At 53.9% G+C, this 26,543-nt stretch overlaps 10 protein-coding genes across 10 annotated transcripts; 5 read left to right on the top strand and 5 right to left on the bottom strand.

Annotated features, from left to right (window-relative positions):
- Positions 1-88: 88 nt before the first annotated feature.
- On the bottom strand, positions 89-2,659 carry CONPUDRAFT_85621 (MFS general substrate transporter). The gene is made up of 10 exons (XM_007776725.1): positions 2,409-2,659; positions 2,319-2,356; positions 1,994-2,262; positions 1,799-1,911; positions 1,257-1,737; positions 1,156-1,204; positions 1,045-1,102; positions 889-991; positions 557-648; positions 89-505 (listed from the first exon to the last, which is right to left on the bottom strand). Exons 1-10 carry the CDS (start codon positions 2,553-2,555, stop codon positions 266-268), a joined length of 1,590 nt encoding a protein of 529 aa, XP_007774915.1. The 5' UTR covers positions 2,556-2,659; the 3' UTR covers positions 89-265.
- A 301-nt stretch (positions 2,660-2,960) lies between these two features.
- CONPUDRAFT_147471 (uncharacterized protein) lies at positions 2,961-4,661 on the top strand (the record flags this gene model as incomplete). The annotated part of the gene is made up of 5 exons (XM_007776726.1): positions 2,961-3,382; positions 3,469-3,752; positions 3,817-3,918; positions 4,290-4,559; positions 4,590-4,661. Exons 1-5 carry the CDS (start codon positions 3,322-3,324, stop codon positions 4,659-4,661), a joined length of 789 nt encoding a protein of 262 aa, XP_007774916.1. The 5' UTR covers positions 2,961-3,321.
- An 885-nt stretch (positions 4,662-5,546) lies between these two features.
- Positions 5,547-6,672, top strand: CONPUDRAFT_85622 (ICMT-domain-containing protein). The gene is made up of 2 exons (XM_007776727.1): positions 5,547-5,962; positions 6,029-6,672. Exons 1-2 carry the CDS (start codon positions 5,804-5,806, stop codon positions 6,572-6,574), a joined length of 705 nt encoding a protein of 234 aa, XP_007774917.1. The 5' UTR covers positions 5,547-5,803; the 3' UTR covers positions 6,575-6,672.
- An 882-nt stretch (positions 6,673-7,554) lies between these two features.
- On the top strand, positions 7,555-8,664 carry CONPUDRAFT_93655 (alpha beta-hydrolase; the record flags this gene model as incomplete). The annotated part of the gene is made up of 7 exons (XM_007776728.1): positions 7,555-7,609; positions 7,673-7,794; positions 7,858-7,893; positions 7,956-8,009; positions 8,069-8,204; positions 8,260-8,351; positions 8,413-8,664. 7 exons carry the CDS (start codon positions 7,555-7,557, stop codon positions 8,662-8,664), a joined length of 747 nt encoding a protein of 248 aa, XP_007774918.1.
- A 565-nt stretch (positions 8,665-9,229) lies between these two features.
- Positions 9,230-10,132, top strand: CONPUDRAFT_19246 (uncharacterized protein; the record flags this gene model as incomplete). The annotated part of the gene is made up of 2 exons (XM_007776581.1): positions 9,230-9,301; positions 9,383-10,132. Coding segments are annotated over 2 exons (822 nt in total), but the record flags the coding sequence as incomplete, so codon positions are not given.
- Positions 10,133-10,485: 353 nt separating this feature from the next.
- CONPUDRAFT_132466 (uncharacterized protein) lies at positions 10,486-11,304 on the bottom strand (the record flags this gene model as incomplete). The annotated part of the gene is made up of 2 exons (XM_007776729.1): positions 10,486-11,086; positions 11,145-11,304. Coding segments are annotated over 2 exons (703 nt in total), but the record flags the coding sequence as incomplete, so codon positions are not given.
- Positions 11,305-11,629: 325 nt separating this feature from the next.
- Positions 11,630-13,894, bottom strand: CONPUDRAFT_77671 (uncharacterized protein; the record flags this gene model as incomplete). The annotated part of the gene is made up of 2 exons (XM_007776730.1): positions 11,630-13,696; positions 13,862-13,894. The coding sequence occupies 2 exons, from the start codon at positions 13,892-13,894 to the stop codon at positions 11,630-11,632; spliced, it is 2,100 nt and encodes a 699-aa protein (XP_007774920.1).
- Positions 13,895-16,177: 2,283 nt separating this feature from the next.
- On the top strand, positions 16,178-18,141 carry CONPUDRAFT_132470 (uncharacterized protein). The gene is made up of 7 exons (XM_007776731.1): positions 16,178-16,397; positions 16,514-16,677; positions 16,734-16,975; positions 17,081-17,239; positions 17,405-17,530; positions 17,584-17,756; positions 17,815-18,141. The coding sequence occupies exons 1-7, from the start codon at positions 16,255-16,257 to the stop codon at positions 17,993-17,995; spliced, it is 1,188 nt and encodes a 395-aa protein (XP_007774921.1). The 5' UTR covers positions 16,178-16,254; the 3' UTR covers positions 17,996-18,141.
- Positions 18,142-18,162: 21 nt separating this feature from the next.
- On the bottom strand, positions 18,163-22,473 carry CONPUDRAFT_159626 (uncharacterized protein; the record flags this gene model as incomplete). The annotated part of the gene is made up of 17 exons (XM_007776732.1): positions 18,163-18,396; positions 18,451-18,660; positions 18,714-18,953; positions 19,014-19,335; positions 19,394-19,426; positions 19,481-19,501; positions 19,552-19,651; positions 19,704-19,811; positions 20,027-20,084; positions 20,138-20,222; positions 20,276-20,382; positions 20,434-20,658; positions 21,285-21,358; positions 21,413-21,484; positions 21,632-21,810; positions 21,921-22,043; positions 22,088-22,473. The coding sequence occupies 17 exons, from the start codon at positions 22,471-22,473 to the stop codon at positions 18,163-18,165; spliced, it is 2,577 nt and encodes an 858-aa protein (XP_007774922.1).
- Positions 22,474-23,076: 603 nt separating this feature from the next.
- On the bottom strand, positions 23,077-24,207 carry CONPUDRAFT_159627 (uncharacterized protein; the record flags this gene model as incomplete). Its single annotated transcript, XM_007776733.1, has 1 exon — positions 23,077-24,207. The coding sequence occupies one exon, from the start codon at positions 24,205-24,207 to the stop codon at positions 23,077-23,079; it is 1,131 nt and encodes a 376-aa protein (XP_007774923.1).
- Positions 24,208-26,543: the final 2,336 nt, after the last annotated feature.

Raw genomic sequence — 26,543 nt, forward strand, 5'->3', positions numbered from 1 at the left:
GCAAATATACCTTAGTGCACCATGAACTCAACTCGGAGATCCGCCTTCATCTCGCTCCCGCAGTATGCCAGTCTACACTTGTGGTGTACACATCTCTATTAGCATCTATAACAGCATCACAGCTGTAAGTACGAGGTCATGAATCGTAGCACGGATCCTAGCAAATGCGAAAACATCCTCCACAACCTTGAAATAAAACAACGCACAACCCTATACAATCTCCATAACGCACTAATCTCCACCCGACCCCGACGCAACATAACTCTCAGATAGACACATGCCCCCTCGGCTCATACGGTATCAACATCGCCAAGAGGCCCGCAAAGACGATCAGCCCGCCCGCAATATAAACCGGAACAGAAGTCGTCAGGTTGGCATACAGCGCGATGATCGGCGCAATCACGCCAAACACCCGCGTCGCGGTCGACGTGAGACCATTGCCGGTGCCACGGTCCTTGGCGGGGAAGATCTCGGGCGAGATGGCGTACAGGACACCATACATAATCTATTTCATGCGTGTTAACACCAGAAAGGACGGAGGGGGGAGGAGACGCACATTGCTAAAGAACACGTATCCGCAGTTCCACCCGAGCAGCGCGTTCGACGTGCGCGCCGTCGTTGTCGCGAGGAGGAACGCGCCGGTGAGCCCTGGATCACGCGAGAGGTCGTTGAGTAAAATGCTGACAATTTCGCGAAACCCTAATGATAACGACAACAACGAAACTGAAGAAACGAAGGAAGGCAACGGGTAACGCCGACGCGCACGCCAATAGTACTTCAACGTTTGTCATGCAAATGGTCAACTACTATTGGCGTGCACGTCGACGGGCAGGGACGGTGAGGGCGAAGAAAGGGGAGAAAGAAAAGGGGAGAAGAAAAGACACTCGCCCGCTGAGATCGCTAGTGTTCCTTTTCGGCCGACGCGGGGAAGCTCGACGGACCATCCGGCAAGGAAGGCGCCCGGGACGCCAATGACGCTGAGGATGAGTTGCTGTGGAAGATAACGGTTGAGAGGTGAGCGAAGGTAAAGAAGGGTGGACGTACATTGCGGTAGGTAATGTACAGAGAGCCATCGCCGAGTGCGGCTCCGCGCGTCTGAAGCCTACAACTCGAGGTGAGTAAGGGCTAGATGGATGATAGGAAGAACAAGCGCACAGATAAGGAAGGAAGTTGTTGTACAGCGTCGAAGCAAGACCGATGATGCCTGTTATTTCATCAGATACACGATAACAAAATCGAACAATACACGTGCTTACCCCAAAGCACGATAAGCAGCGTAGTGCTATACGCCATCTTGGGCGTTGCAAACAACGCCCTGATGTGCGACGTATTCCACTTCGACCCCGAGCTCAGCACACCGCGCCGCCTCGCTTCAATCACCTCCACGACGGGCATCTCCGATTCGCCTGCCTCTGTCGGTGTACTCGCACCCGATCCAGCAGCGGCCTTCACAGCGCCAACAGCCTGTAGCTCCTGCACATCGAGGGTACATTCCGTCCCGTTGAACGCAGCCAGCTGGCGGATAACCTCAACTGCCTCTGCGTCGCGCCCGATGCCAACGAGGAAGCGAGGGGATTCGAGAAGCGTGAAGACGAAGAAGCGGAGTGCCCAGAAAACGAGCGTGAGGCCGCCGAGGATGAAGAGGAGGTAGCGCCAGCCCATGTTGGACTCGCGCGGACATGCCGGGTTTTCGGGGGTGGGACTGCAGGAGAAGTTGGTTATCAGTGGCCATGCAATCTAAGAGGAACGTCGTCAGAGTTACAGTCACTGAGTATATGCGGCACGAAAATGAACTTACCAAGCTCGACAACAGCTGGCCCAAGGTGAACCAGACAGAGAGGATGGTGAGCAGGTACTGATGAGACCCGGGGACGAAATCGAGGAAGACTGCGGAATCCACGGGCATGTTGCCTATGAGGCGCAAACAGCAAATGCATCAAACAATGTGCACAAACAAGACCCGAAAAGAGCCGGGAAGCAGTGAGAAACACACCTCCAACACCAAGTCCAACGCACGCGATTAACGCCGCAAGGGTGATGAAGTTCGGGGATCCGCCGGAAGCGAGACCAAAGACGCCCGCAATGAAAAGGGTGATGTTGAAGGACCAGCGGCGGCCCCAGATATCGCATCCTAGACCCCAGAAGACAGCACCACCCAAAAGACCGATGTTGGAAGCGAGAGAGAGAAAGGGACTCGTAAACTTGAATTCGTTGACGACAGGTGTGAGGATTAGGCCGCTGAGGAGTGGCCAGACGCTGTCGCTGTAAAGGGCGTCAGAGATGGCGTGACTTGGGGAACGAGTGTGTCCTGCACTTACGCAAACCAGCCGAAACCAGCGACAACGAAGAGATACCACTACAACAAACCGTTAGAGGGCTATCGGGTGGGTGTATGCGGGGCGACTCACCTGATACCTGCCCATTCCGATCTCCTGAATGGCCCGATTGAGTATCTTTGCCTTTTCATGGTAGACCGGATCGTGGTACTCGTCTCCATAGAGGTCTGCCATGGGACCAGGTGTCTCATCGATGACTTCGGGGAGGGAGGTGGTCATGGCTGAGGGAGAAGAGGAGGGCTTTTCTGATTCCATGGCGCTCGAACCGCTGCTAAGGGGATTGGATCGGCTCCTTGCGTCTATTCTGTTTATCTTGGAGCGCGTGAGATCACAGCGGCGGGCGAAGGGAGGGAAAGCGAGAAGGATGCGAGATGACCGAGGAAAGCTGGGAACCGCCGGGCCTTTTGAGCAAAATTGCCTTGTCGGCTTCCCCTTGCTCCCCTGGCGAACAAGCTCACGTCCATATGGTACATATGATTTGGCAAGATTTGGCATCGGATTTCCGCATGCGCTTGGAAAGCTCGCCCCGACGCTCCCCGACGTCAGACTTTGGCCGGACTTGGGAGCACCTTTCTCATGCTGACGTGGTTCCCCTCGCCGCTGACACACTGCTCCGGCCGTCGAGTCATCCTGCGGTCTTGCAAAAGATTCACCCTTCCAAATCCTTCTTCAGCCTTCCGCCAGCAGCAGCCACACCCGATATCATAAGGTCTGCTTATCGCGAGCAGGCGCCCAAGTTTGACAGCTACTAGGTCCTTGGGTTTGGGCAACAAGCACTTGCATACCACTTCAGACCGCTGGACTGAATTGCAATGGCTCGCTCTTCCTTTCTCTGTCCCTGGCAACTGGCTATGGGCAGCCCGAAACAGATCTCCCTCTAGCGTCGTGGAGTAGACTGCCGGACCTACTCTCGCTCACTGTCATTTCCTACTTGCTTGCTCTCGTCGATCTGCCTCTTTAACTTCAATCCCCGAGGTTCTTCGACATGACAGTGACTACAAAGGGTCGACTCGCATCATCGACACTCGAAAATTCTCCATACAACGGTACGTCATATGGCTCCTCCCTCATTCCTTGGACGATGCATCACGCCTACGACCAACTATTGATGGCACCACTACCGCGCGCACAGGCCCAAAAGATCGCGACAAACTTTCTCTACAGCTTCTCAGCCAGTCCCGCGCAGCGATCAAGCGGAGAAGGGTGAGAAAAGCGCATTGCCAGCGCAAGGCCCAGCAAGCTGAAACTCACAAGGACGATCTCGAGGCCCTCGAAGTCCACCAAATGCTCCTAGATTTCTCAGATGATGTCACCGACGGGGATGCGGAACCTACGATGTTGTACCCGGTGAGGAGCGCCGACGCTCGATTTCTCCCTGAGCCCGTCCGAGAGCTTCAGCGAGCACACAATGACGAGGTACGTGAGCTATTCACTTCACGAGCGCCGTTGTGTCTCCTTATACCGTACGTTAATCTTCAAGGTGGCACCTCAGCATCAGCATCTACGGACTGCGGTATTCTCCCATCCTCGCTTCGGACCTGGTTCCACGTCTGTCATTAACCGCGATGACCGCATTTACATGGTCCGTCTCGGCGACCACGTCGTCTTCCCTCTTGGCTATTCTTAGGGCTCTATCAGTTTTGAAATGGTGCTCTACGTGTACAACGCTAAACCTCTCGAGCTCATAACCGATTACTGCATATCTTACGTCGTCTGTACCCGTATACTCGGCCTGATGCAACCTCCGTGTATCCTCATTATCTTATATCAAACCTTTTGGCCCAATACTTCTCCACTGGCACATCCCTAAGTCGTACCGTACGGCAGCGTTTCGCACCCGAATGCGACCCCATTCACCTCTGAGTTCCCTGGTCGGCACTATGGTAACGTCATCACATTTTCAGTGCTCACCTTTAGTCTGGCAGCACTCGAGCACATCCGGCGCATCGCTAGATGATAGTCCTCTCATCAGCGCCGGCACTCCATCTTCGAGGCGAGATCAGGAAAACTCGCCACTCTAGGATGTACAGAGCGGGAGGGTCCTCGATAGGGATGCAACCCGTCGCGAAGGGGAACACGAACTCCGCGCTCGGCGGCGAGATGCCATCACTGCTGAGTGTGCTGTTGGCGCTGCTCGTCGGAGTGTCGTACACGGCTTTGCAGCACAGGGGAATACTAGGGCAGCTCTGGGCTGATACCGCCCCTGCGAGGGTGATGGCGAGGGTGAGTTTGATTATGAACATTGTTGGCTAGCAGCTGAAGAGCCGAGAAGGGGTTTCAGATGCTGGACAGCGATATGAACTGTTTAAGTACGCAAGGTGGTGAACGACACCGCCCTTGCACACGAATGAAGTGTGCCTGTGGCTTGACTATGCAACATGAAGAATGCAAGTGATGCACAGGTGTATATCGCAGGACATTGTACGGCAACATATGTATCGCCGGGTCCCTAGTGTTGGTGGACTTTTGGGCGCGCTAGTCCAGGTACAACTACGTAAGCCCGGCTCAATTGTCGTACTTTGACCTGCATCACGCATCGGCCTTTAAGAGATTCGGACAATTACATTTGACACAGGCGGCGGGTAGGGCGGAACTGTAAACCTTGGTAGTATGTTTTCACGTAGAGTCAGCCAAGCAGGCCGTATACCCGTTCGCAGCCTCGGGTGGGCAAACCCAGGGTCAAGATGCTAGCCGGATCCGAGTCTCTGGACGATCGAAGCAGCTGTTAGCAAGGCTTTAATTAACGAAAGGGATCTTATGTTGATCATTAGATGACGTGCCATCATTGCAAGTTCTCCACGCATGACCATACCCGCGGCTAAGTCTACCGAGACGTCATTCTGCATCATTCACGTTCTAAGCCGTTTTCTAGTCCTCGAGTGAACTGTATTCGGATCAGAAAAGGGTCCTCATCGGCCCCAAGTAGACAGCTCGAGTCCGGGGCATCGCAGATGCGTTCTCACACAAACGCAAGAGTTGTCATGCGCAACATGGTCTAGTATGGCAAGCTAGGAATACACGTTCAGCACGCATGATTTGATAGGCCGGGTCAAAGATAATCCCTGGCAGGTGAAGACGAATGTTGCAAGAGCGGGTGAGGACTCTGAGTGTATTTGCTGACCATAATCAGCTTATAGGTTGACAAGGGGACTTCAGGAGGACCGAAGCCCTTCACCGCAAAAATGCTCTGGATATGTGTTGAAGTTGTGACAAGTATCTTGGCGTCGAATCTGGACAGTTGGTGTGAATGTCTCGGTGGTATTGTCTTCTCCGTGGCCAATTCCGCTCTCTGACCGGGCGCTTCATTAACAACAAGAAAGTTCGCGTCCCACAATGCGAGAAGAAGCTTGATCTTTTGATGTGGAATGAATGGACCGACAGACCTGAAACATTGGCGGGCGACCCTTTGCGTGCCCTACAAAACCCCGCATGAGTTTGCTAAGCGACGAAGAAACGCCCCCTTTACCATGTCGTGGCTCAAGTTGGGTTTGCACCTCACATCCTACTATGCATTCAGGGTTTCGCTGTCCAACCCAGCACCCAATGCCCCGAAATCGGACGTCGACGCGATCGAGAAGCCGACGTTAGATGTAACACTGAATAGCCTATGTCCACCAACTCTGAAAGTGCGTTTAACAGTTTGCAAGGCGTCTTATCAATACCTGACTGACCTGTTTGTGTTCTTCTAACAGAACCTACTCGCCATCCCCGCGCTGGCGGAGGTCGCAATTGTGCTCGCACTCCACTACCCCTCTGCCGAGTCGACGCGCGTTCTCGAGTTCCTCGGCTACAGCCCCACCTCCCTCTGGTCGGAGCCCCCGCGCCTAGCCCTCGCGGGGGCCGCCCTCGCCGTGCTCGGCGGACTCGCCCGCAAATGGTGCTACCGCACGCTCGGGAAGCACTTCACCTTCCAGCTCGCGCTCCGGCCGGACCACAAGCTCGTCACCGACGGGCCGTACGCGATCGTGCGTCACCCGGGGTACACCGCGTTCTTCGCGAGCTGCACGGGCATGCTCATGCTACACGCTACGCCGGGCTCGTGGGTCCGCGGTGCGCAGGCGCTCGAGCCGCTGCGTCTTGGTTTAGCGGTTGTGTGGCCGTCGTTGATGCTGATGGCGTGGTCGATGCTGGCCAGGCGGCTCTCTGCCGAGGATCAGTTCTTGAGGAAGCACTTTGGAAAGGTCTGGGATGATTATGCGGCGAGGGTAAGGTATTGGCTTGTCCCTGGGTTGATATAAGGTTGTCGGTCGAGATATACCATGTTGTCTGTATGTTATTTATTTCATCATTGTACCTGCCAAAACTCCAAGATACAGCTGGATACTGTGTCCCAGAAGCCAAGCTCCTGGACTACTGTAGTGAAAATCGTTGAACACTCTTGTGATCAGCAAGAGCACTCCAAGAAGCTGGGGAGCTGATTGCCAGGAGAACCTGGATTGATTTGAGGTGTGCATGACAAGTCTTGCGCAGTTACCAGTAGCCACACCCTACGGCGTTTTCTTTGATTTCGCCGAACGCAGCGGAGACAAGCAGCAGTGGCTGATGCGAAACTACCACTCACTTTCACTTGGGGCAAATGCCGTCATTACCTCCGAGAATATCATTTCAGAAATCTATCGAAAAGCAAAAGTTCGCTAATCAATTTTCACGGAGAAGGAAAATTCATCAGAGAATTCACCGGAGAAGGAAAAATAGAATTGATGGCTCAGCCATTTGGCGGGGGCTCGGAGGCACTTAATCCGTATCAGGCAATCTGATAGGATAACTTTTGCAATGGATTTTCCTCGGGAAAAAACCAGTTGGCAGATTTTTGCACCTTGATGGATTCTTGATCGATATTCTGGCAGGTAATATCGGCGTTTGCCCGTAGTGTTTTTGACCCACACAGATCTCCGACGTGTTAACGCGATGATGGTGACAAAGAAAAGGCTGTGTTGTTTGCTCCCGCGTCAATATTCGCGGGACGCGTCCTCGGGTGATGCACGTGACGTGGCCCGACGACGGAAGCCGCGAGCGCGCCATTGGACCTTGTGCCCTTTTCCTCTTGCCCAATCTTCGTCAGTGGTGATAATGTTGCTTTCAAAGCCCACCGACCCCAGCTACGCGTATATAAGGGCAGCATTCTTGTACCCATGCTCGCCATCATAGCCCTCATTCGACTCGCTCGGTCTCACTGTCTTCAGCCCTACATCTTCCCGTACCTTCGAGTCTCCAAATCATGTCTCTCTGCGATAAGTGCGTTTCAGGGGTTCGTCATGCAGGCCATCCAGAGGGTGCGGAGCTATAGAGCTACTCATGCTAGCACGCTCAGTACTGACCGGCGACATTGCATCCAGGCAAGATCGATACTATTGCCGATGTCGAGTGCTACATCTCTACCCCCACCGGCGAGTACCTGAAGAACAAGGTTCTTCTGTTCCTTCCAGACATCTTCGGCATTCCCTTGAACAACAGCAAGGTGTGCATACATACTCTCATCCATTAACTCTCCCGTCGCTCATTGTTCGTTTGGCGAGGATAGCTCCTGGCCGACGACTTCGCGCGCAACGGTTTCAAGGCATGCACGCGAAATTAGCACTACCTCGCAATAACGCACTAATCGATTGTACTTCTTCTCAGACCATCATACCCGACTATTTGAACGGAGAAGCCGTGCCCGCTGATGAAATGGCGGTGAGTCTTGGCTTGTTACATTTAGCGCCGAAGGACTTGCAACTAACAGTCACACGCAGAAAGGCACATTCCCCATCCAAGAATGGCTCCCCCGTCATGGCCCTGCTCAAACACGTCCCACTCTTGACAAGGTGATATTCGGGCTCAAAGAGCAGGGCGTGGATAGCCTCGCCGCTATCGGCTTCTGCTTTGGTGGTCAGTTCGTTTTGTGCAGAAACTGAGCAGCGTACTGAATGAAACTTACTGTTAGGACGCTATGCATTTGACCTTGCCTTCGAGAATATCACCAAGGTCACCGTCGTCAACCACCCCTCCCTACTTAAGAACCCAGAGGACCTTGAGGTACATCTCCATCTCTGTCCGATGTTCGCCCGGAAGCTTGAAGGATTAACGCCACTTGCAGAGATACGCAGCCGAGTCTAAGGCGCCTCTCCTTATCAACTCTTGCGAGGTCGATCAGATGTTCCCACCCGAGTTCCAGGCCAAGGCAGACGAAGTGCTCAAGGGCAAGTTCGTTCCTGGTTACAAGCGCGAGTTCTGGGCAGGTTGCGAACATGGTTTCTCCAATCGCGGAGACGTCAACAAGCCCGAGGTGAAAATTGGAAAGGAAGGCGCGTTCAAGGCTGCCGTTGAGTGGCTCAGAGAGAACTTCTAGGATATACAATTGGTTACTTCTCAAGTCATCGAAGTGTATTTCTTACATTATCTACATCATATTGTAACTGGTTTTGAACAGATCTCTCTTACCAACAGATTTGCGCGACCTCTGCGCAAGTGAGCTAAAACTCCGATTACATCGGAACACTGCCTCATTCAGCGGGTTAAACGAACCACCAGCATCAGAGAAGCTACATGCGACTCAGATAGTCTCATCGTCATCGAGCGTTCAGCACGTTCAGCTGCCAAGGTTTGGTGAGGTTACTTTCCATGATCTGTACGATCGCTGCTAGATGATGTTAAATTTCTCCCATGTTTTAGACTGTTCTCTTATGCCTATCCCCGAAGTCGAACAAGAGTTCCATCGATACATCAACAACGAGATCCCCACCCGATTCCTGCGTCTGAACTCCGCTGGAGAACCAGAGCTGATAGGGCGAGCTGCAGTTAAAGCTTACTTCCGAGATGCAGTTGTAAGGATCACAGAGGCCGACATCGGCGCACCTATTCCAGAGAGCAGCTTGCGGCGCCGCAAAATTGCCGCACTTGTTAGCCAGATCGTCAAGTACGCTACACTCTCTCATCGATGGTCCGACGAAGAGCTCTTGTTCCAGGACTTCCAGAATGATATCTTCGTGATACACAACACCCCATCCTCAGCTCGCATGCGACGGGCCCTACACATCAATGCGACGTTCCGAGTATCTGATCCCGAGATCAAGTCCTGCCTCGGTTGGAAGAAACTGCTGAACTTCTGCACCACTGCCCGCCAGTATTATGGCGTCTCGTTCTGCTGGGCAGATACCTGTTGCATTGACAAGACGAGTAGCGCCGAACTGGATGAGAGCATCCGCTCAATGTTCAGGTGGTACCGCAACTCGGCAGTTTGCATCGTGCACTTGGCTGCCACATCGACTTTCACAGACATAGATGCCGACGAGTGGTTCACGAGGGGTTGGACTCTGCAGGAGCTTCTGGCCCCCAGTATAATCCGCTTCTTTGACGCAGGTTGGCGGCCGCTATCGCTCTCTTTCAACGATAAAGAGCCGGGATCAACTATCCTTCCGCGCATATCCCTCATAACAGGAATTCCGAGCGACCAGGTCCACGGTTTTCACCCGTCTTCCAGGATGCGTGTTGACAACCGTATGGCTTGGGCTGCGGGAAGGGCTGTCACTCGCGATGAAGACGCGGCGTACTCGTTGATGGGCATCTTCGACGTATCCATCCCCATCGCGTATGGTGAAGGCCAAAGTCGTGCTTTCTGTCGCCTCGTCGAATCTATCATCAGCGCGGGTGGACATATATCCGCCCTTAATTGGAGTGGTAGATGCGCTCGTCACCCAGTATCCTCTGCGATACCCGCGTCGCCTAAAAGCTACTGCGATCAAGTGGCGCTGCCATACCTTTATAACCGCTTCATCTTTGATGTGGAGATGGCCATGACCAATAGAGGGCTACGTCTCCCGGCCATGGTCATACCTGTCAAGGTACTAAACGGGCTGGCAGGTACACAAGCATCGAAAAATATCACACTTGAATTATCCCATCCGAACGTCCAAGCTACTCCGTCGAGCTCTTATTTTACTCCGAAACACATCACTGTTACTCTTGACGATGAGACATGGGTTCCTGTTCTCGGAACCACATTCCCTCTCGCACTCTGTGTAATGCAATATCACAAGCCAGCTGGGTCATTTCAAGTGAGAATGGTATCCCCCATGACCGGCTACCTTGTCCATATTGTCGATGCGGCGGGTATGAAGTTGGAAAGAATCCCGACGCGCTTCATCCAAGCTCCGTTCGGGAAAGAAGGGCAGCTTGGTGATCCTATTAGCGCGAGTTTGTTGCAAACAGTGTACATCTGATAAATTGCGCTATATAATACCTGGTATCATCCTGTATGAAACCGTCCTCGCGTACTCCTCCCATTCCTTCCCAAAGTGCTTATGCAAAAACTCATCCTCCACAGGCAACCGAGTGATCATCAACGCCATCCCCATAACATTGAGGAGTACGTGAACACCCGTTATCCCCAAGCGCAGCCCAAACAGCCCTCCGGCCTCTCGGAGCCACGAGCCTGGCACGGCGTGCATGAGCATGAATCCAGCGCACTGTAGAAATGCGAATGCATAGCTTGGGTGACGGACCCATGCATATGGGCCCGAGGTGACGAGGGTGTGGTCCTTTACAAGCCCCATGTTGAATGTGAATTGTCTCCCGAGGGTACGGAAGCACCACACGCGACCCATGCTACCTATCACTGTCAGGAAACCGACGACGACAAACATTCTAGAGGCGAAGGTGGAAATTGCGGGTTTGGACCCTATGAAGGACAGAACTTGAGAGGATGCCTTGGAGGGATAATGAAAGGAGACCGCGATGGCTGTCTCTGCTAGAACGGGTAGCCAGATCAACGCCTAAGTCATCTAGGTCAGTCTGAGATCGCCATGCGTATACATAATAGAGGGTGCTTACTCTTGCCATAGGGAACCCGAACTTGAGGATAACCCAATCCAGTATGGGTTTCTCAAAGTCATTTGAGAGGTCTTTGGCCGGGGTAGTGCTAGGATCCGTGATCGAAATATGGTACGAGGTGACTGCCGTGAGCTGCAAACCTACTTTCAGCCAAGACATGGTCCCGTGGAAATTTGATCACCTTCGCCACAGCAATGGGATAAGTATATTTATACGAGGGCGTGTCAATTTAATGGCGCCGGGTGCTGCTGTATAGCACTGAGTCAGGCACTGACATGAGTGCGCACTGAGACCGCATCGGCAATGACAGCATGGAACGTTCCAAGGTCCACACTACCGGCACTGACAGTATCAATGTCAACTCAACATAATCGCAGACGGGAGTACTTGTAAACCGAAGACGGGTATTCAATATAAAATAAGTCCAAGAAACGGCTTCATTCAACAACGAACAAAACGTACAGTAAGTAGTGTCATAGAGAACTTCACATCCCCATACAAATCCGTACGCCTTGCTGCTTCGCAGCGTCAAGGCGCGATTGTAGCTCCGCAAGCTTCTCCTCCCGTATATCGGGTCCATGATTGATACTTGAGAGCTGCAGCCAGAATTGCTTCAATGCGAATCCACCCCCAGACAACGCGAGTCGCGAAAGCACGGCATCCACGAGGTCATCGCTTGCCACCGGTCCACACCGGAGCGCGAGGCTTTCCAACTTTGGACAGACCAGAGTTCTTCCCGCACCTGTTTCAGCCTTTACCTCGGCATCTTCCTTGGCTCCCAGAGCCGCCGCGTCGCACGACTCGGACGAAATACTACTCTCCGCATCTTCCGTTTTCCCAGCCAGAGCACGGATGACGGCGCCGACTCCCCTCACAACGCCGGCGAGAAGTTTGAGCTCTCTGATCTCGGGCAACGCCGCGAGGAGCACAACGAGGTCGGCCTCGGGCACATCCAACCGGTCGAGTGTGATAAATGAGAGCGTCCGGGCGTTGCGGGCGAGATAAGCCAGCGCCCGAGACTCGGGATGGGATGAGAGGATGAGCGGGGCAGGCTCAGCGTCTGCGCCTGTGAATCTGGAGCTGACTTCGGCGTTGGCGTCGTCGACTTGAGCAGCGGTGGCGGATGAGGTGACATAGTAAGGCCCCGGAGACATGCTAACGTCCTGGATGGCGAACGAACGGAGAGCGGGCATGCGCAAACATCCAAGTAACGCAGCCAGGTATGGCGTATGGGCATATAGGCGGACCTCAAGGGTCGAGAGGTGATGGAGGGTGATTCGCATAGATCGTGTGGCGTTGTCGCCATCTTCATCGTCATCCGAGAACTCGAAGGTGTCTCTTTCATCCGCCACTCCTTTGACGCTGCCTATACCAACTCTGAGCTCCTCGAGGTTTTTGCAGAGTCTAAGTACGGCCCTCAGCTCGCCATGAGCCGGTGCCCAGAAGGGACTCGCAGAGTAGCCGAGCGACAGTCGCGTGAGCGAAGTCCACGGGAGTGAGCATTGAGCAGCGTCAAGCTCTGACCACGTGAGATCTACCTCCCGAAGCTTGGGTGCAGCCCTAGCTAACATATCGCTCCGTCTCCTCATCTCCGCGAATCCTTGTAGGGGTCCACTATCGGGTTCATCGTCGAAGACATCAGGCGCAGCGAGCATGAGCGGCGGAACTACCTCCTGCGTTGGCATGACGCAGCTATCACGTACTTCGACCCGTCGCATTTCCCCGAGCATGCAGTTCGTCCAACTGCTGAGCGCAGCCATAACGGCAGGTGGAAGATGCATGCGGAGCTCGACGAGTCGAGGAGCGATAGATGCGAGTGTTCCGTCAAGGTGAGCTAGGATAGCAGGTGACAAGCTTGCAGTTGAAGGTGGAGGACCGGCGCATGGCCCCGAAGGCTCCGGAGTAGTGATCGTGAGGTGCATTGGGAGTGGTGACGCTCGCATAGTATACATGCTGAGAAGATGCATTATAGTGGATAATCCCGAGACGGGAGACGGAGGGCGATGAATTGGACCAACATTATTGTATGGTGGCGGAACGGGAGATGATGATGGCGAAGAACTACTAGAGGGAATGGCGAGGTCGAGGCGGAGGTGGATCCACAGGCGTGGTGACGATAGTGCGAGGTCGCGCCACGAAGCGCAAACTCGCGTTAGGAGCAACGGCGCACGCGATGGGTGAGGTGCCGGATCGAGAGGCTCATCATCTGCAATGTCTTGCTTTGCACCTCTGATGCGTGCATTGGCTCGCTTGGCGTTGATCCTGAATGCATCGTTTCCCTCGGCTTCGATTGCCACACTTTGTTCAAAGATGCGAACAAGAAGTTCCGGGGGCAGGCGTCGCATGGGTGCACTAACGGCCTCCAGCATCCGCACTAACTCGAGCGTCTGAGCTTCTTCGGCTTCCAGGGAGGCAAGCTTGGCCCTTGCTGCAGCCAACTGGGGAGCAAGGGATGCGAGGCGGGCATGTTCTTCAGTAAGGAGTTTGGATATGGCTGGGAGAGAAGAAGGCCAAGGGGCTAGATTCGCTTGAACGAGAGATTTAAGGTGTGCCTACACGAAGTCAGCGTTAGGAAACACTCTCAGGCGCATTATCACGGATAAGTTCTCGAAGCAGTCCAGCACTGGGCGATACGTGCTGTAGCAAAGCCACCGGGCGCCATGGGTAGCGCCGGAATGTGTCTGGGAAAAGAAGCCAGTACAGAAGTAAAACCTCACCGGAAAGTTGGCCCCTGCGAACGCGTTCTCCATGGTGGTAGGTAACTCGGGTGCTGCGTCTGTCAACGGTGGTTAACGATGAGGTCGAGGCTGAGAGCAAGGGAGCTGACAGAACCTGAATAGGGAAGGGGAGAGGGCGGGCCTCAGTGTAAAAATGGTGCCCCGATGCACGGGAGCCCCGCTTATGAGGACCACGAGCGCAGCTGCGTTTGAACCTTGTCGCCTACACACTTCCGTTCAGTTGCCCGTCCTGGCAGGACACGAGACGCGGCGCGTCAGTACTCAATATTCAGCCCCCCACTTCCGGCGCTCCGCTCGACCAGTCACCACGGGACCCTGAAGCCCATCTTGGCATCCTCCTTCGCCGCCGATCGTTAATGGATGTAGCCCGCCACGCCTGGCACACGGTGAAAGCAATAGGCCAGTGACATCTGCGGCCCTGGTTTGAAAGATAAGGTAGGATCCGGGAAAGGGAGATACGAGCGCGATCTATCTACCAGGCGTACGTCAGAAACGCGTTCCATACTAGCGTACGTTGGTGCATCAAACCATACACACCTATGAAACACGTTAAATTAACAGATGGTCCCCCGTAATTAAGTTGCTGTGTACCCACGAAGGCGCATATACGGGGTGCTTGTGGTGTTCGAGAGCACTAGCCTGGGGGTAGACCCGAACGATGGAGCAAGATCGTGACGTCAAGAATTCATGTAATTTGGCCAGCTCGGGAAGTGAAAGATCCCCCATTGTAAGGATGTAAGTGTAGGGTGAGTCCGTATGGCCTCGAGCGGGATGGTGGGATAGATTCGCGGTGGTTGTGATGTTGCCGGTCGAACTTTGAGCGGTCCCGCGGCTTCTGCGTGTAAAGATACGGAGGAGTAAAGCGAAAAGGAAAATGTTTTGCTGCCAAGTTCCCCGAGGCTGATTTACGCACTGACTCCGCTCGGTGATTGCCGGTGGCGACCTCTTTGCAAGGTCTCATTAAGATCTCATTGGCCTGGACCTGCTTCACTTCTCGCTTTAGTCCGCCATTCTATATTTCTTTCGTCAGGCTGACGGAAAGGTAGGTAAGTTTACGTGGACTAGGTAATCGTGCTGATGGCTCCACTACTAGCGTAGGGATCTGCGAGCCTCACTATCATTGCGCCATGCGCCAATCAGAACAAATAAAGACGATCAGAGAGACATAGAGAGTCCCAATCCCAATCCCATCCCCCAACCATGTCTTCAAGATACAATTGCAATGAAGTGCGTCAGTACTGATGCATCTGAGGTCTAGATTTACGCCACCCACGAAGGTTCAGCCCATGTTCAAAGTACGGAAAAGGACGTCTCGTTTGGTACCTTGAGCACGTTTTGAAAATAGCTTTTGGTGATGGACCCTCGAATAGGTCGATAATGTCGACCACGTCCCTTGAAGTCAACCTTACTTTCAATGCTTGCTGTATAATGTGGCTCAACGTTCGTTCGATGCCCGCACTGAAACACGTTGTACACGTGCTGCACATAGACGTATGTGTAGTCTCCATCCAGCACTCTCAAAGACTATTAGTTGAGGAAGCCACTCACTCTATTCCTCGTTCGGTGGTATCGTACGGCTTACTCCTGAGCCTGAACCAGTGTCAGTGTGTAGATTTCTTGTAGCGTATTCAACAAAGCGAACACATACCACGGAGGTTAATAGAGTATTCATGTAATGAGTTTCTGCGGAGCAGTGCAAGATGGAGTACACGAGGCGCATGATTATGAATACCAAGTTAGAAAGAGGTAACGCAGGCTAAAGCGTCGCTCCGGGCGCATAAACCGGTGTGGATTGGTCCCCTTGCCCTCGGAGCGCCCGTTCAAGGTCAAGGTCAAGGTCGATAGCACACATCCTGTTCCGTGGTAGTGCTTGTGCATTGAGGGAGACGTAAGCTCAGCTTTAGTACGTCGAGCATGCAGAAGCAGCGCGGAGAGTGACATATATGTCCGCATGAAGGGACCTGCCCCCGTCAAGCATATTGGAATGCCCTAGACTTCATTTGCCGCATAGAGTCAGAGCCACTATACCAAAGGTCAAAATAGCAGCCCAAACCTAGCCTCTCTGACGAAACATGGATAGAGACCCGTCGCGAGCTCTGCGATGGCTATGGCTCGTGGCAAGCGCACCATTCACGCTCGCCCTTGCCTGCCTGAGCATCGTCGCCAAACAAACTCAAATAACGGCCCGTCGGCTAATCCAGAGGGGTGACTCGGGTGCAGTTGAGATTCAGAGAGCGTACGCGTCGCGTCCATCCACTCCTGAGCACGTCTGCTCATCATCCCATCTCATCCACAGAGACATCCAACCATTATCGAAAACGCAGTCAGAAGCCACGAGTCTATCTCATCACACGACGCAGAAAACACCTAACATGTCGACCCCCACCTCAATGCCTACAGACCAAGAGGCTCCGCCAAAGTTGGACCTTGATGCCTTCATCACCCAAGCCCTCGGTGGAACACCAGCACCATTGCACTCCTACTTCGAGTCATTCAGAACGCTTTACAACAAGAGGTGCGCTTTTCGTTCGTCTCGAATTGGCGGGTCTGATCTTCCATGTGACGCAATCCCTCATACATAACCATACCTCCTTGGTCAACGACGCATGTAACCTTCAAACCATGGATCAGATTGTGGCATCAGCTCACCCTCAAGCTCTTTGACTTCATCAACGAGCCGGCGAGTGCACCATACCAGGTTGAAGTGTTCACTCGCTTCGTACGCGACTTCGAGTCTCGCATAAACTCATTGCGTCTGGTCGAGCTCGCGGCGAAAGTTGCCCGCCAGATCGACAGTAAATCCCTGTTTCCTCCGTCCGTATCATCCTCTAACACATATACGCATATACAGACCCTCAATCCCATCTCCTGCTCCTCTCTTCCCTCCTCACCCGCATACGCGAGGCTGAAAACCCTTCGAAGGAAGCTGAAGCGCACCTCCTAACAACGATCGCTTACTCAAAACTGGTCTTTGGTGATCTTGATGGCGCGAGGAAAGATATGGACAGCTCATGGGAGATTCTGGAGACATTGAGCGGGGTAGAGCGGGGGGTTAGCGGAACATTCTATCAGATGGCGGCGGACTATTACAAGGTGCGTTTTCGATGGCCTCTATCTCGCATACAGCTGAATCAACTCACTGGGAACATGGGTATATGCGCGATGAATCAACTTCTTGACGCTCTCTCATTCGTTCAGGCCAAGGCCGATTACGCACCGTATTACAAGAATGCACTGCTGTATCTCGCCTGTATCGATGTCGCCACGGATCTGACGGCAGAGGAACGCCTTCTCCGAGCACATGACCTTGGCATCGCTGCCCTCCTTGGCGAGACGATTTACAACTTTGGAGAGCTGGTGAGCCGTCTGTCAACATTATCTCTTGAAGGATTCCGTCACCCTCTTGGTCAACCCACTGATCAGGCGAGATGGGTGGTGTCGTTTACATTTTCCACGCATACATCGACTTTGTTTCCACTCATCGCACTTAGATCTAATGTAGCTAACATGACCTTTTCCCAGCTGATGCATCCTATCCTCGACGCCCTCGACAATACCGATTATGATTGGATTAAGCGTCTGCTCTTCACTTTCAATGAGGGCAACATTGGTAAATTCGAAGCGATTGCTCCGCTTTTCCCCAAAGAGGTAAGCCACCTCTTCGTTCGCCTCTAGCTTTAGAACTTAAAGTGTGATCATAGCCAATTCTCCAAGACTCGTACCCTTTCCTGCGCCAAAAGATTTGCCTTATGGCACTTATTGAAGTAGTCTTCCGACGGGGTGCGGGAGAGCGTACGATTCCGTTCCAGACCGTTGCTGCCGAGACGCGTCTCCCCACTAACGAGGTCGAGCACCTCCTCATGAAGGCCCTCAGGTATGCTATTCGCGCGCCGAAACCCGAGCTTACAGCAACTAACTGGCAACGCGAACAGTCTTAATCTGATCAAGGGCTCACTCGACCAAGTATCTGGCGTGGCTCACATCACGTGGGTTCAGCCGCGTGTGCTGTCGCGCGAGCAGATCGGGCACCTCGCAAGTCGCCTGCAGGGGTGGATGGACCGATTGGCTTCAGTGGAAGGGCGCATCGCTCCTGAGGTGAGCGCAACTGCATGAGGAAGAGGCCGTTTTTAGGAACAAGAGAAGAAGGGAGGCGAGGGAGGTGTACGTAGAAGCCGAGTGCACATTTCGCCTTTGTACTTTTGCATTAAAATACATTAATTCTTTTACCCTGTTCGAAGTGTGCTAGCAATACAGAAAACACCACAAGCACACAAAGTTCATTATGCGACGATGCAACTACTATGTTGCTTGGCGCTGGATTCTGAGGACACTGGTCGTTGACGTCCTCCCTTTCTCAACCTGTGCCGACCCGGTGGTTCGCGACGTCTCTTCTCAGATTCTTGCATCTCCGACAACTTGCTCGCAACGGATTTAAGCAATTCTGACAGCTCTTCCAGCTTATCCTCGACGGTAGCGATACGGTCGATAGCCGTCAATGTATCACTGGCAGCGCCCTGAGAAATAGAACGCAATGAGACTCTCATCAAGAGAAGTAGGCAATTGCGTACATCGGAAGTAGAGAATACGACCCGAGAGAGGTCATGATGGAAGTTGCCGAAGTTGCTATCCGCAGGACCCCTATTTTTGGGACGAAGCCTTTCATGGGATGCGATGTTATCCCACCAGCCGGAGTTTTCGTCGATGTGCCGAGCAGGGTCACCGCCGGTACTTATCCAGAACGCGAGTAGTTTTCTGACATTCTTGGAAGGATTCCGACGCTGAAATTCGTAGGCTGTCACAAGATTTCACCGACTTCAGCTGAAAAGCTAACCTTCTTTTGCCATTCGCTGAACATTCCGCCGGCAAAGCACTCAACGTGAGCGGCTACGTCCATGCGCATTTGCTTCCAGCCGCGTTCGAGGTCGTTCAAGCGACAGTTGAACGCAAACAGAATCGTATTGAGAGTATTCTTGTGAACCTCAAATGCATGCTGGCCTAAGGTCTCTTGCGAAGCCTGTTCCATGGCCCGCAAGTGCCATTGCAGAATAAGATGCAGGAGTGGCATGACGGCCTGTTTGTGTTATTCAACATCAGTATCATTGCGTTAAATTATAAAGGAAAGAATTTTTACAAGCTCTATGCGATCGTTCCCTGTGATTGAAGGCAAGGTTCCAATGTCGTAAAGCGCGCAGTTGAGATAGTCAAGACTTTGCATTATGTTGCGCTGTTCGATCGCCATATACTCGTCCTGAACGTCGCACAATTCGCTATAGCTTAATAAACCCGGGGTGTTTTGGGATACGCCCCAGTTCAGAGACTGCAGTATGACGGGGTCGAGAAAGTCGAGCCAGTCCATGTACTCCGACTTCTGAATCGCCTCCTTGTTTTCTGGTCTTGTTTGCTTGTACGCTTTCTTGATAGATACTACGGTGTCGTTTATACATCCAAGGTATCTGGCAGTACCATTTAGTCGGTTATTGCTGATTACTGAAGACTCAGAGAAAGACGTACTTTTCGTTACTCATGAGCCAGACGACAGCCCAGCTAACCAAGCCGTGTCAGTTTCACGGACGCATCTAAGTGAGGATGGCTACTCACTAAGAAAGCCACTTTGGGACGCTAGAATCATATGAGCCTGCGTTAAAAAAGTTCAGATGCTGGAAACATACCTCCAACCCTCGGGCCTGTCCTCCAAGAAATCATTGCACTCTTCTACTGATATGAGTCCGCTCCCGTCACTATCAATGGCATCTGCCACCGCCGGAGAATCTAATTGATGTTTCAGTCAAATATCGTTGGCACAACAATATAGTCATCATACACATCGCCTTGGATAGGAAGGGTAAAGTCCACTCGTCAACGTGTGGGTCGTCCTCGGCGGCCTCCCGAACTTGCTGGCGCACCTTGGGTTCAAAGTGGCTATGAATCCCTGTCAATTGTAAAAGTACTGCATAAGCTCTTCTCTTCTCATGTAACAGGAACGGTTTGGCATGCCATCCATGAAAACCCGACTTTTGATGGATGTTTTCCATTTCTATACGCATAATTAGCTGTGTTACAAGAACTCACAAAAAAACTCACATTGGCTATTTGGATAAAGCCGAGGTTAGGTTACTTATACGAGACGCAAAGCACATAACGTACTTCTCCATATTTCTTTGACATCGGGGTCAAGGATGAGATCGTGAGGACCTGAATCCAGCTAGTCATGTTAAATTAGGCTGCGTTTCCATACCGTCTTCGTGATAAACGTACATGCTTCAAGATATTCCCGCTAGAGGCCCGTAGCGCTCTTTTGATACGTCTAGCGGCATCCCCAATCTTTAAGTCAAAGTTTCGTCTGGTTTTGTGGTCAATAATCCAGGAAGTTTTTCACCCTAGCAAATCTCTTACTTATTCTCTTTCATCATCGTGTCGAAGTCCTGCATCAGCGCATCTCTTAGGGACGCAGTGATGTTTTCGCCCAGTATTTTGGATACCCGCTCAACTAGCACCGGATTCTAAATTTCTTATCAGGAATCGATAGCTGCATCGCACAAAGCCATATTTACCTGAAGGACGGCCTCAGGGCCACCGCTGGCGGTAATTAATTGCTCCGCCTCCCGTTCTCTGGGTGATTGACCAACCTGCTCGACCACGAGGTCAATGTTGACTCCGATGTCGTGGTCGCCATGCACGTCGAAGTGGACGTCGATTGAGATGAACTCGGTAAGCTCATGGCGATGCTGCACAAGTTCCTCCCAGAAACGCTTCAGACGCCCTTTGAGACCAGTTCCCTGAAACACAGCCACTGGAAAGCAACTCAGATGTATCTCACCAAGATAGGGTATGCAACCTACGAGTGCTCGGACTTTGATAGCATGAGCTGGACGGTTGAAACTTAAATATGGCGACGAAAACAAGGGAAGTCAATATTCACTCAGCGAATTTTGCTATACAGGACATCAACAGGTGATTATATGAGCCAGGAGCAAGATCACGAACCAAAATCGCCCAAGGTTGTCTTGAACTGGGACAATAGATGATCTAAAGTGGATCTTGTATCCATCGAGAGATTAGGCAAACTTGTCAGATGACGCATCGAAAATATGACGCATGACTGGTTGGCAGGCGAATGAGTATGATCGGTGAGTGGGCCTTTGTCGAGTAGAATGGTAGACGTACTATCAGGTAGAGGATTATGGCTATTTGCTGGTTAGCTTTGTTTCTTCTTTGAGACTCGACAAGTATCAAGGTCTGCGTGATTAGCTTAGTGGTTGATCTTGTAGTCGTGAATTTACGCCAACCTCATACAAAGCGGTCGTCTCCTGCAGTACAGCTTTGTTAATAGCACTTTCAGTGAAATATGGGAGCGCTTGGGCAAGACCTTTCCGATGTCTGTTAGCTCCGAAACATCCCGTACAACTTCTACGACCTTCCCCCCAGCACCAATGATACGTTTGGCAACCTCGCTTAGCTGCGGCGGAGATATTTGAACTGTATACTTCGTGTCAGCTCATGAAAAGGTTAATAAAGATACAGGTAACGTACTGTTCTCAATCTTGTTGACGTCAGCTTTTGCAACGTCGAGAGCCTTCCTAGCAGCTGGGATGCTTGTACGCTCTGGGTATCACGTCGTTATCTTCTACACCCGTATAAAGAAACATGTTAAATTACTCAATCGTTTTCTAATTTCCTTCTATGCACTATACTCGCTGGAGAGGAGCGGAACACAAAGATGCATTATAGTAATAGTGACAGGCAACAGACCAGGTAACGAGTGACTATGGTGAGATAGAAATATGTAGTAGTTGATGCGGGCGAAGCCCTGGGCGCGGGCCACGGCCAGCGCCTGGTAGCGTGATGGAGAGGGGCAGGCGAGCTGCGTGGGAGGGCGGCCCGAACCGCGCAGTGAGCGACCATCGACGTGAACCAGGAACGCAGGCAACCTAGAAAGGAATCCAGAAGAAAGGGGGTCAGAAAGGAGTAACAGTGAAAAGGGCCAATTCGGGAGGAAGCGCGTGAGCGCTCAGGGCCAAGGGGAAGTGGACAGACTAACAGTGTGGGCGTCAGACCCTTGATGAGTTGCCCGAAGAGGGGGCCCGCGTGCCAGATCCGCATATGAAGAGCAGGATCATGGATATCCAGGAAAGGAAGGAGCAGCTGCGATTGTGGACGGCCACTGGGCGTGGGGTTGGTTGAGGGGTATAAAGAGAGGCGGGGCACCGAAAGAGGGGCTGAAATTCGGAGTACTGCTCTGCAAAGCTGAAAGGGGAGCGCGGACGGACGTGAAGGTGCGTCGAGGGCTCGGTGGAGTAAACCATGTGGCTAGCTGAGATCTCCCCCCGAATGGCCAGGGTGTCTTTGCTCTCAGGATCTGTGGTATCCCGGGCAAAGAAGGCAGCTATCTTGTCACCGACGGAGAGGGAGTGACCTCGGGGATGGACCACACTGTGGAGGTGGAAGATTGGAATGGGGGGGTCGGAGGAGTAGTCCCATGCCGGGACACCCGAGGTGACAGTGATGGTGGTGACACCAGCGATCTGGAGATCAGTGGCGAGGGTGGTGGGAGTACTCCCTAGCTGGGCAGGCGGTGGCAGAGGCAAAGCCATGGGGGGGAAGAAAGGGCATCAGGTCTTAAATGCCCCAGACGTTGCGAGGGGGTACGTAATGGCGGCGGAATAGCGCACGAACAGAAGAACCCTCGCCCTGAAGACGTAAAAACATGGGAGCAACCGGCCGGAAGCCCATGGAGAACGGACCAACAGAATGGCGGAGGTTGCCTGCGTGCGGTGAGAAAGGGTGAGGAGGGTGGGCGAAAGAGCGACGAAACGCTGCGAGTCAGCGTGAGGAGGTGGTGGGAGGAGTAGAAGGAATGAGCTCCTCCCACGCCTCCGTAGGCACATAGACTAGACTCTGACGGCAAATGCCGAGCACAGACTCAGACATCTATGCACTATACTCGCTGGAGAGGAGCGGAACACAAAGATGCATTATAGTAATAGTGACAGGCAACAGACCAGGTAACGAGTGACTATGGTGAGATAGAAATATGTAGTAGTTGATGCGGGCGAAGCCCTGGGCGCGGGCCACGGCCAGCGCCTGGTAGCGTGATGGAGAGGGGCAGGCGAGCTGCGTTCCCCAAAAGGAGGAGCTTGTGACGTGTGCAGTGAGCCACAGCCCCAAAAGGAGGAAGCAAGCGGCGACTTACTGCATTAGCGTATGCGCGGAAGTGAGCGGGCAGTGAACTCCGCTAATGCAGGCGAGGGGCCGAGATAGGGCGCCAGAATACGTGCATGTTCACGTAGGTAAAGCGTGAACGCGTCGCTGAACCAGCGGCCGTGAACCCGTACGACATCAAAAGGAACACGTTTGAGGAGATAGTGCAGCGTGCCGCCGATGCGCAAGCTGTGCCCCGTGAGGAGAGGCTCATCAGCGAACGCAGGGATGGCCTTGAGACGCTTGTTAAGCGTGCGCCAAGACAAGGGTTTGATGCGACCCGTGGCACCGGTGGCATACCCAAAGAGGGGATCGGTGGGCCGGCCCGGGCTGACGTGCAAGTGGTTGGCCAGAGCGGCTTGTGGGTCAGACTCAAGGTGGGGCTGGGGAACCCATCGGGTGTATTCGCCTGCGGATTTCGCGACCTTGGTCCAGGGGAGGCGAAAGACGGTGGCAGTGGAGCCGTCGTCGACGGTCTGGGTTTGGACGTCAGCCCGCGTGATATGAACCCTGGGGTTGAAGGTGGCAACGTTGCGAACAGTGAACTCTCCGACACGGGAGACGGAGTAAAAGATGGTGGTGATGCAGGCAAAAACGGCGGCGTCAAGGGGTGTAGTGAGGTCAAGCGCGTTCTTAACACGATCCAGGACGGCAGTGGTGAAGGGAGCACGGCGCGGGCGTGTCGAGGATGCAGGCGCGAAGTGGGCAGCGCCGTCGAGAATGGCTTTGAGCTCAGGGGGTGAGATGAGCCAGGGCTGGAGGTGTAGGACATGCCATGCCCGTAAACCTGCTGCGAAGTTGGCGAGAGAAGACCGGGAGTAGGAGCCGGCGCAAGTGGCGAGGAAAGAAAGGAGGAGGAAGGGGGAGACTGGGCAGCGCTCTTCCTCCGCGACGGAGTAGACGTCACAGTATACATGGAATACAAGGAGGCCTGTCGCGTACGTTGCCCGCGTGGACTCGGCCCAGGAACGCTCCATGATAGTGAGGATGCGGTCGCGTTGCGCCGACAACGACAGCGGGCCAGTGCCAGCCGGCGTGGGGGAGGAGCGTGCGGATCGTGGGCGCCAGCAGCGAAGGCGCTCCGCGGCGCTGACGTGAGGACGCAGTGGGGAGGGCCGAGGCGTCATGTTGGTCTTGTAGCGCGCGGGGACCAGTGCGCGTGAAGCTGGGAGGATGAGAGCGGCGGTGCGAGCAAAACGCGACGCGTCAGATCTCCAACGCGCCAGCGAGGACGGACTCCACGAGGAGGTCGTTGTCGCGCGTGAGGCGCTCGGTGCGGGCGCGGGCCTGGTGTGTGCGGTCTGGGCGTCTCGTGCGCCGCGTTGGCGCGTGTGCTGTGCGGGTGCGCTGGTGCTGAAGCTCGGCGGGGCTGGGCGGGTCAAGCGCGTCGAAGAGGAGTGGGGCGAGGTCGTCGGGGAGCGCGCAGCAAGGGAGGCAGAGGCTGGGCGAGTCAAAACGCCCGCGAGAGGGTGCGTCAGCGGGATTGTTGGCGCTGGGTACGTACGTCGTCGAGATTTTGAGGGGGTGGGGGCGTGCCACGAGGAAAGAGTGGATGCGTCGGAAAACAACGTTGGCGGCCCAGTTACGGTGGCGCCCGTTGGCCCAACCTTCGACGACGCCCATATTGTCGCCGTAGACGACGAAATGCCCACCGCGTGGGTGCGCGGCAGCGACGGCATAGACCAGAAGTTCGAAGCCAACGGCTTCAGCCCAGCTGATGTCGCGGCCCCGGCCTTTGGCGTTCCAGTTCGGGTGGAGCCTCCATGCTCTCCAGCGTCCATTGAGGACGATTGCAACACCGTTGCCTCCACTAGCATCTGAGAAGGCTCGGAGAAAAGTGGGAACAGAGGGAGGAGTGAGTGGCAGAGAGACGAGACCCTTGCGAAGGACAGCTTCCCACCAGTCGAGATCATCGGCAGCATGGCGACCGGGGTAGTACGGTGTGAAAGGTCGGTCGGCACATGTGCGAAGCATCGCCTCGAGGCTAGTGAGGTATGCGCGTCCTTGCGGAAGCGCATAGCTGGCGTGAAGAAGCTTACCATAGAGTTGCTGTACATCAAGTAGAACATGCTTGTTGCGGCAGTGCCAGTCAGCAATAGCGGCGAGATACTTTGTGACCTTTTCGAGCGTGAGGGAGACGCAGCGCTCGCGTAGGTTCCAGCGGAATCCCATGAAGTCTGCAGCGGGCCCAAACGGTCGGTCCTTGTCGGGTGACCAGGGAACTCCGAGTGGGTCTGTGGCTCCGTTGATGTCGCAGTAAGCGTAAGCAAAAAGAGCGTTGTGAGCCGAACGCGGCGAAGAAGCTGAGAAATCACGCAAAGGCTGGGAACAGTCTTCGCAGAATTCCTCAACCGAAGTGGGTGAGAGCGCGGCGCCCGAGTACCACAAGTGCCCGCCGCGCTGATTCATACCCCCTGCGGCTTCTATTTCGGCCGCCCAACGGGCGCGTGCGCCATTGTAAGCGTCGATGAAATTATGGCGGATGCGGGCAAAGATATGGTCATCGACCCATTTGAGTAGGGGGCCGATGCCCCGCGCACGCATGATTTCGCAGCAACCGTCAGCAACTAGGCCATGCACCCCTGTAGAGGAGGCACCTCCGAAGGCGACAGCGGTGTCAATGTGGTATGAGTCGGGTCCCGTGCGCACTACCGCAGCTGCCCACTGCGAGGGGTGGAGGGGTACGGTTCGATATGCCTCTGCAACGTCCCGCGTTGCAAGTTCACTGCCTGGTGGGAGTCGTGACAGAAGTAGGAAAGTAGTGGAGAACTTCGCCCAGGTTGTGGGAAAACGTGACGAGTCAATATGAGAGTTGACAGACGGTGAGGGGAAAGCAGGGGTCGGGCGATGAGGAAAGGAGAAATTTTGTATTAGCCGGAATTTATCGGGGCGACCGGGTTTGGGTATGATGGATAGAGGCGAGGTTTGGATGGGTCCGAGCAGCTCAGTCACCTCAGTGAGAGTGAAAGGGCCAATGTACCTCCCCTTGTCAACCTCAGTCCGTATGGACTTCTCAAAAGCGGTGTGATAAGTGTCAACAGAGTCTTTATTAGGTGGGATCTGAGTACGGAGTATGGTTGGGAAATCTAGCGTGAAACCGTTGCGTAAACCATCCGGTATTGAGCTAAACCGTGGAAGAAGGCCTGCGGAGCGTAGCTCTCTCTCCCAAGCCCCGACATTATAGGGGGTGTGCGGTTGCTCACGCCTTGCCTCGAGGACATGCTTGGGCGCCGTGACTGGCGTCGCCGCAGCCGGAGCAGAGGTGGCGTTCGGCGTGCCTGAGGTTGGTGCAACCCCTTGGAGTGTTGAAATGGAGGCAGATTGGGTCTCCGTTCCTCGTGACGAGAGCACGGCCTTCTCGCTTGGAGAAAGTGGCACACGTGGAGCCGGCGAGTGTGGCGGCGGCGCATTCCTGGACGGTGTGTCGGTGGCGGCTGAGGCAGACTGCGCACCGGTATGGCCC

This window comes from Coniophora puteana (genome assembly GCF_000271625.1).
Source record: "Coniophora puteana RWD-64-598 SS2 unplaced genomic scaffold CONPUscaffold_18, whole genome shotgun sequence".
NCBI classification, from domain to species: domain Eukaryota; kingdom Fungi; phylum Basidiomycota; class Agaricomycetes; order Boletales; family Coniophoraceae; genus Coniophora; species Coniophora puteana.

What these genes read in the sequence shown, in the direction of transcription:
- CONPUDRAFT_85621 (XM_007776725.1), bottom strand. Translation starts at nt 2,555, where the DNA reads ATGACCACCTCCCTCCCCGAAGTCATCGATGAGACACCTGGTCCCATG. An exon ending in TCGGAATGGGCAGGTATCAG is followed by an intron (nt 2,357 to 2,408) that starts GTGAGTCGCCCC and finishes GGTTTGTTGTAG; the next exon opens with TGGTATCTCTTCGTTGTCGC. An exon ending in GCTGCTTATCGTGCTTTGGG is followed by an intron (nt 1,205 to 1,256) that starts GTAAGCACGTGT and finishes ATGAAATAACAG; the next exon opens with GCATCATCGGTCTTGCTTCG.
- CONPUDRAFT_85622 (XM_007776727.1), top strand. Translation starts at nt 5,804, where the DNA reads ATGTCGTGGCTCAAGTTGGGTTTGCACCTCACATCCTACTATGCATTC. An exon ending in TATGTCCACCAACTCTGAAA is followed by an intron (nt 5,963 to 6,028) that starts GTGCGTTTAACA and finishes TTCTTCTAACAG; the next exon opens with AACCTACTCGCCATCCCCGC.
- CONPUDRAFT_132470 (XM_007776731.1), top strand. Translation starts at nt 16,255, where the DNA reads ATGTCGACCCCCACCTCAATGCCTACAGACCAAGAGGCTCCGCCAAAG. An exon ending in TTTACAACTTTGGAGAGCTG is followed by an intron (nt 17,240 to 17,404) that starts GTGAGCCGTCTG and finishes ACCTTTTCCCAG; the next exon opens with CTGATGCATCCTATCCTCGA. An exon ending in CTCCTCATGAAGGCCCTCAG is followed by an intron (nt 17,757 to 17,814) that starts GTATGCTATTCG and finishes CAACGCGAACAG; the next exon opens with TCTTAATCTGATCAAGGGCT.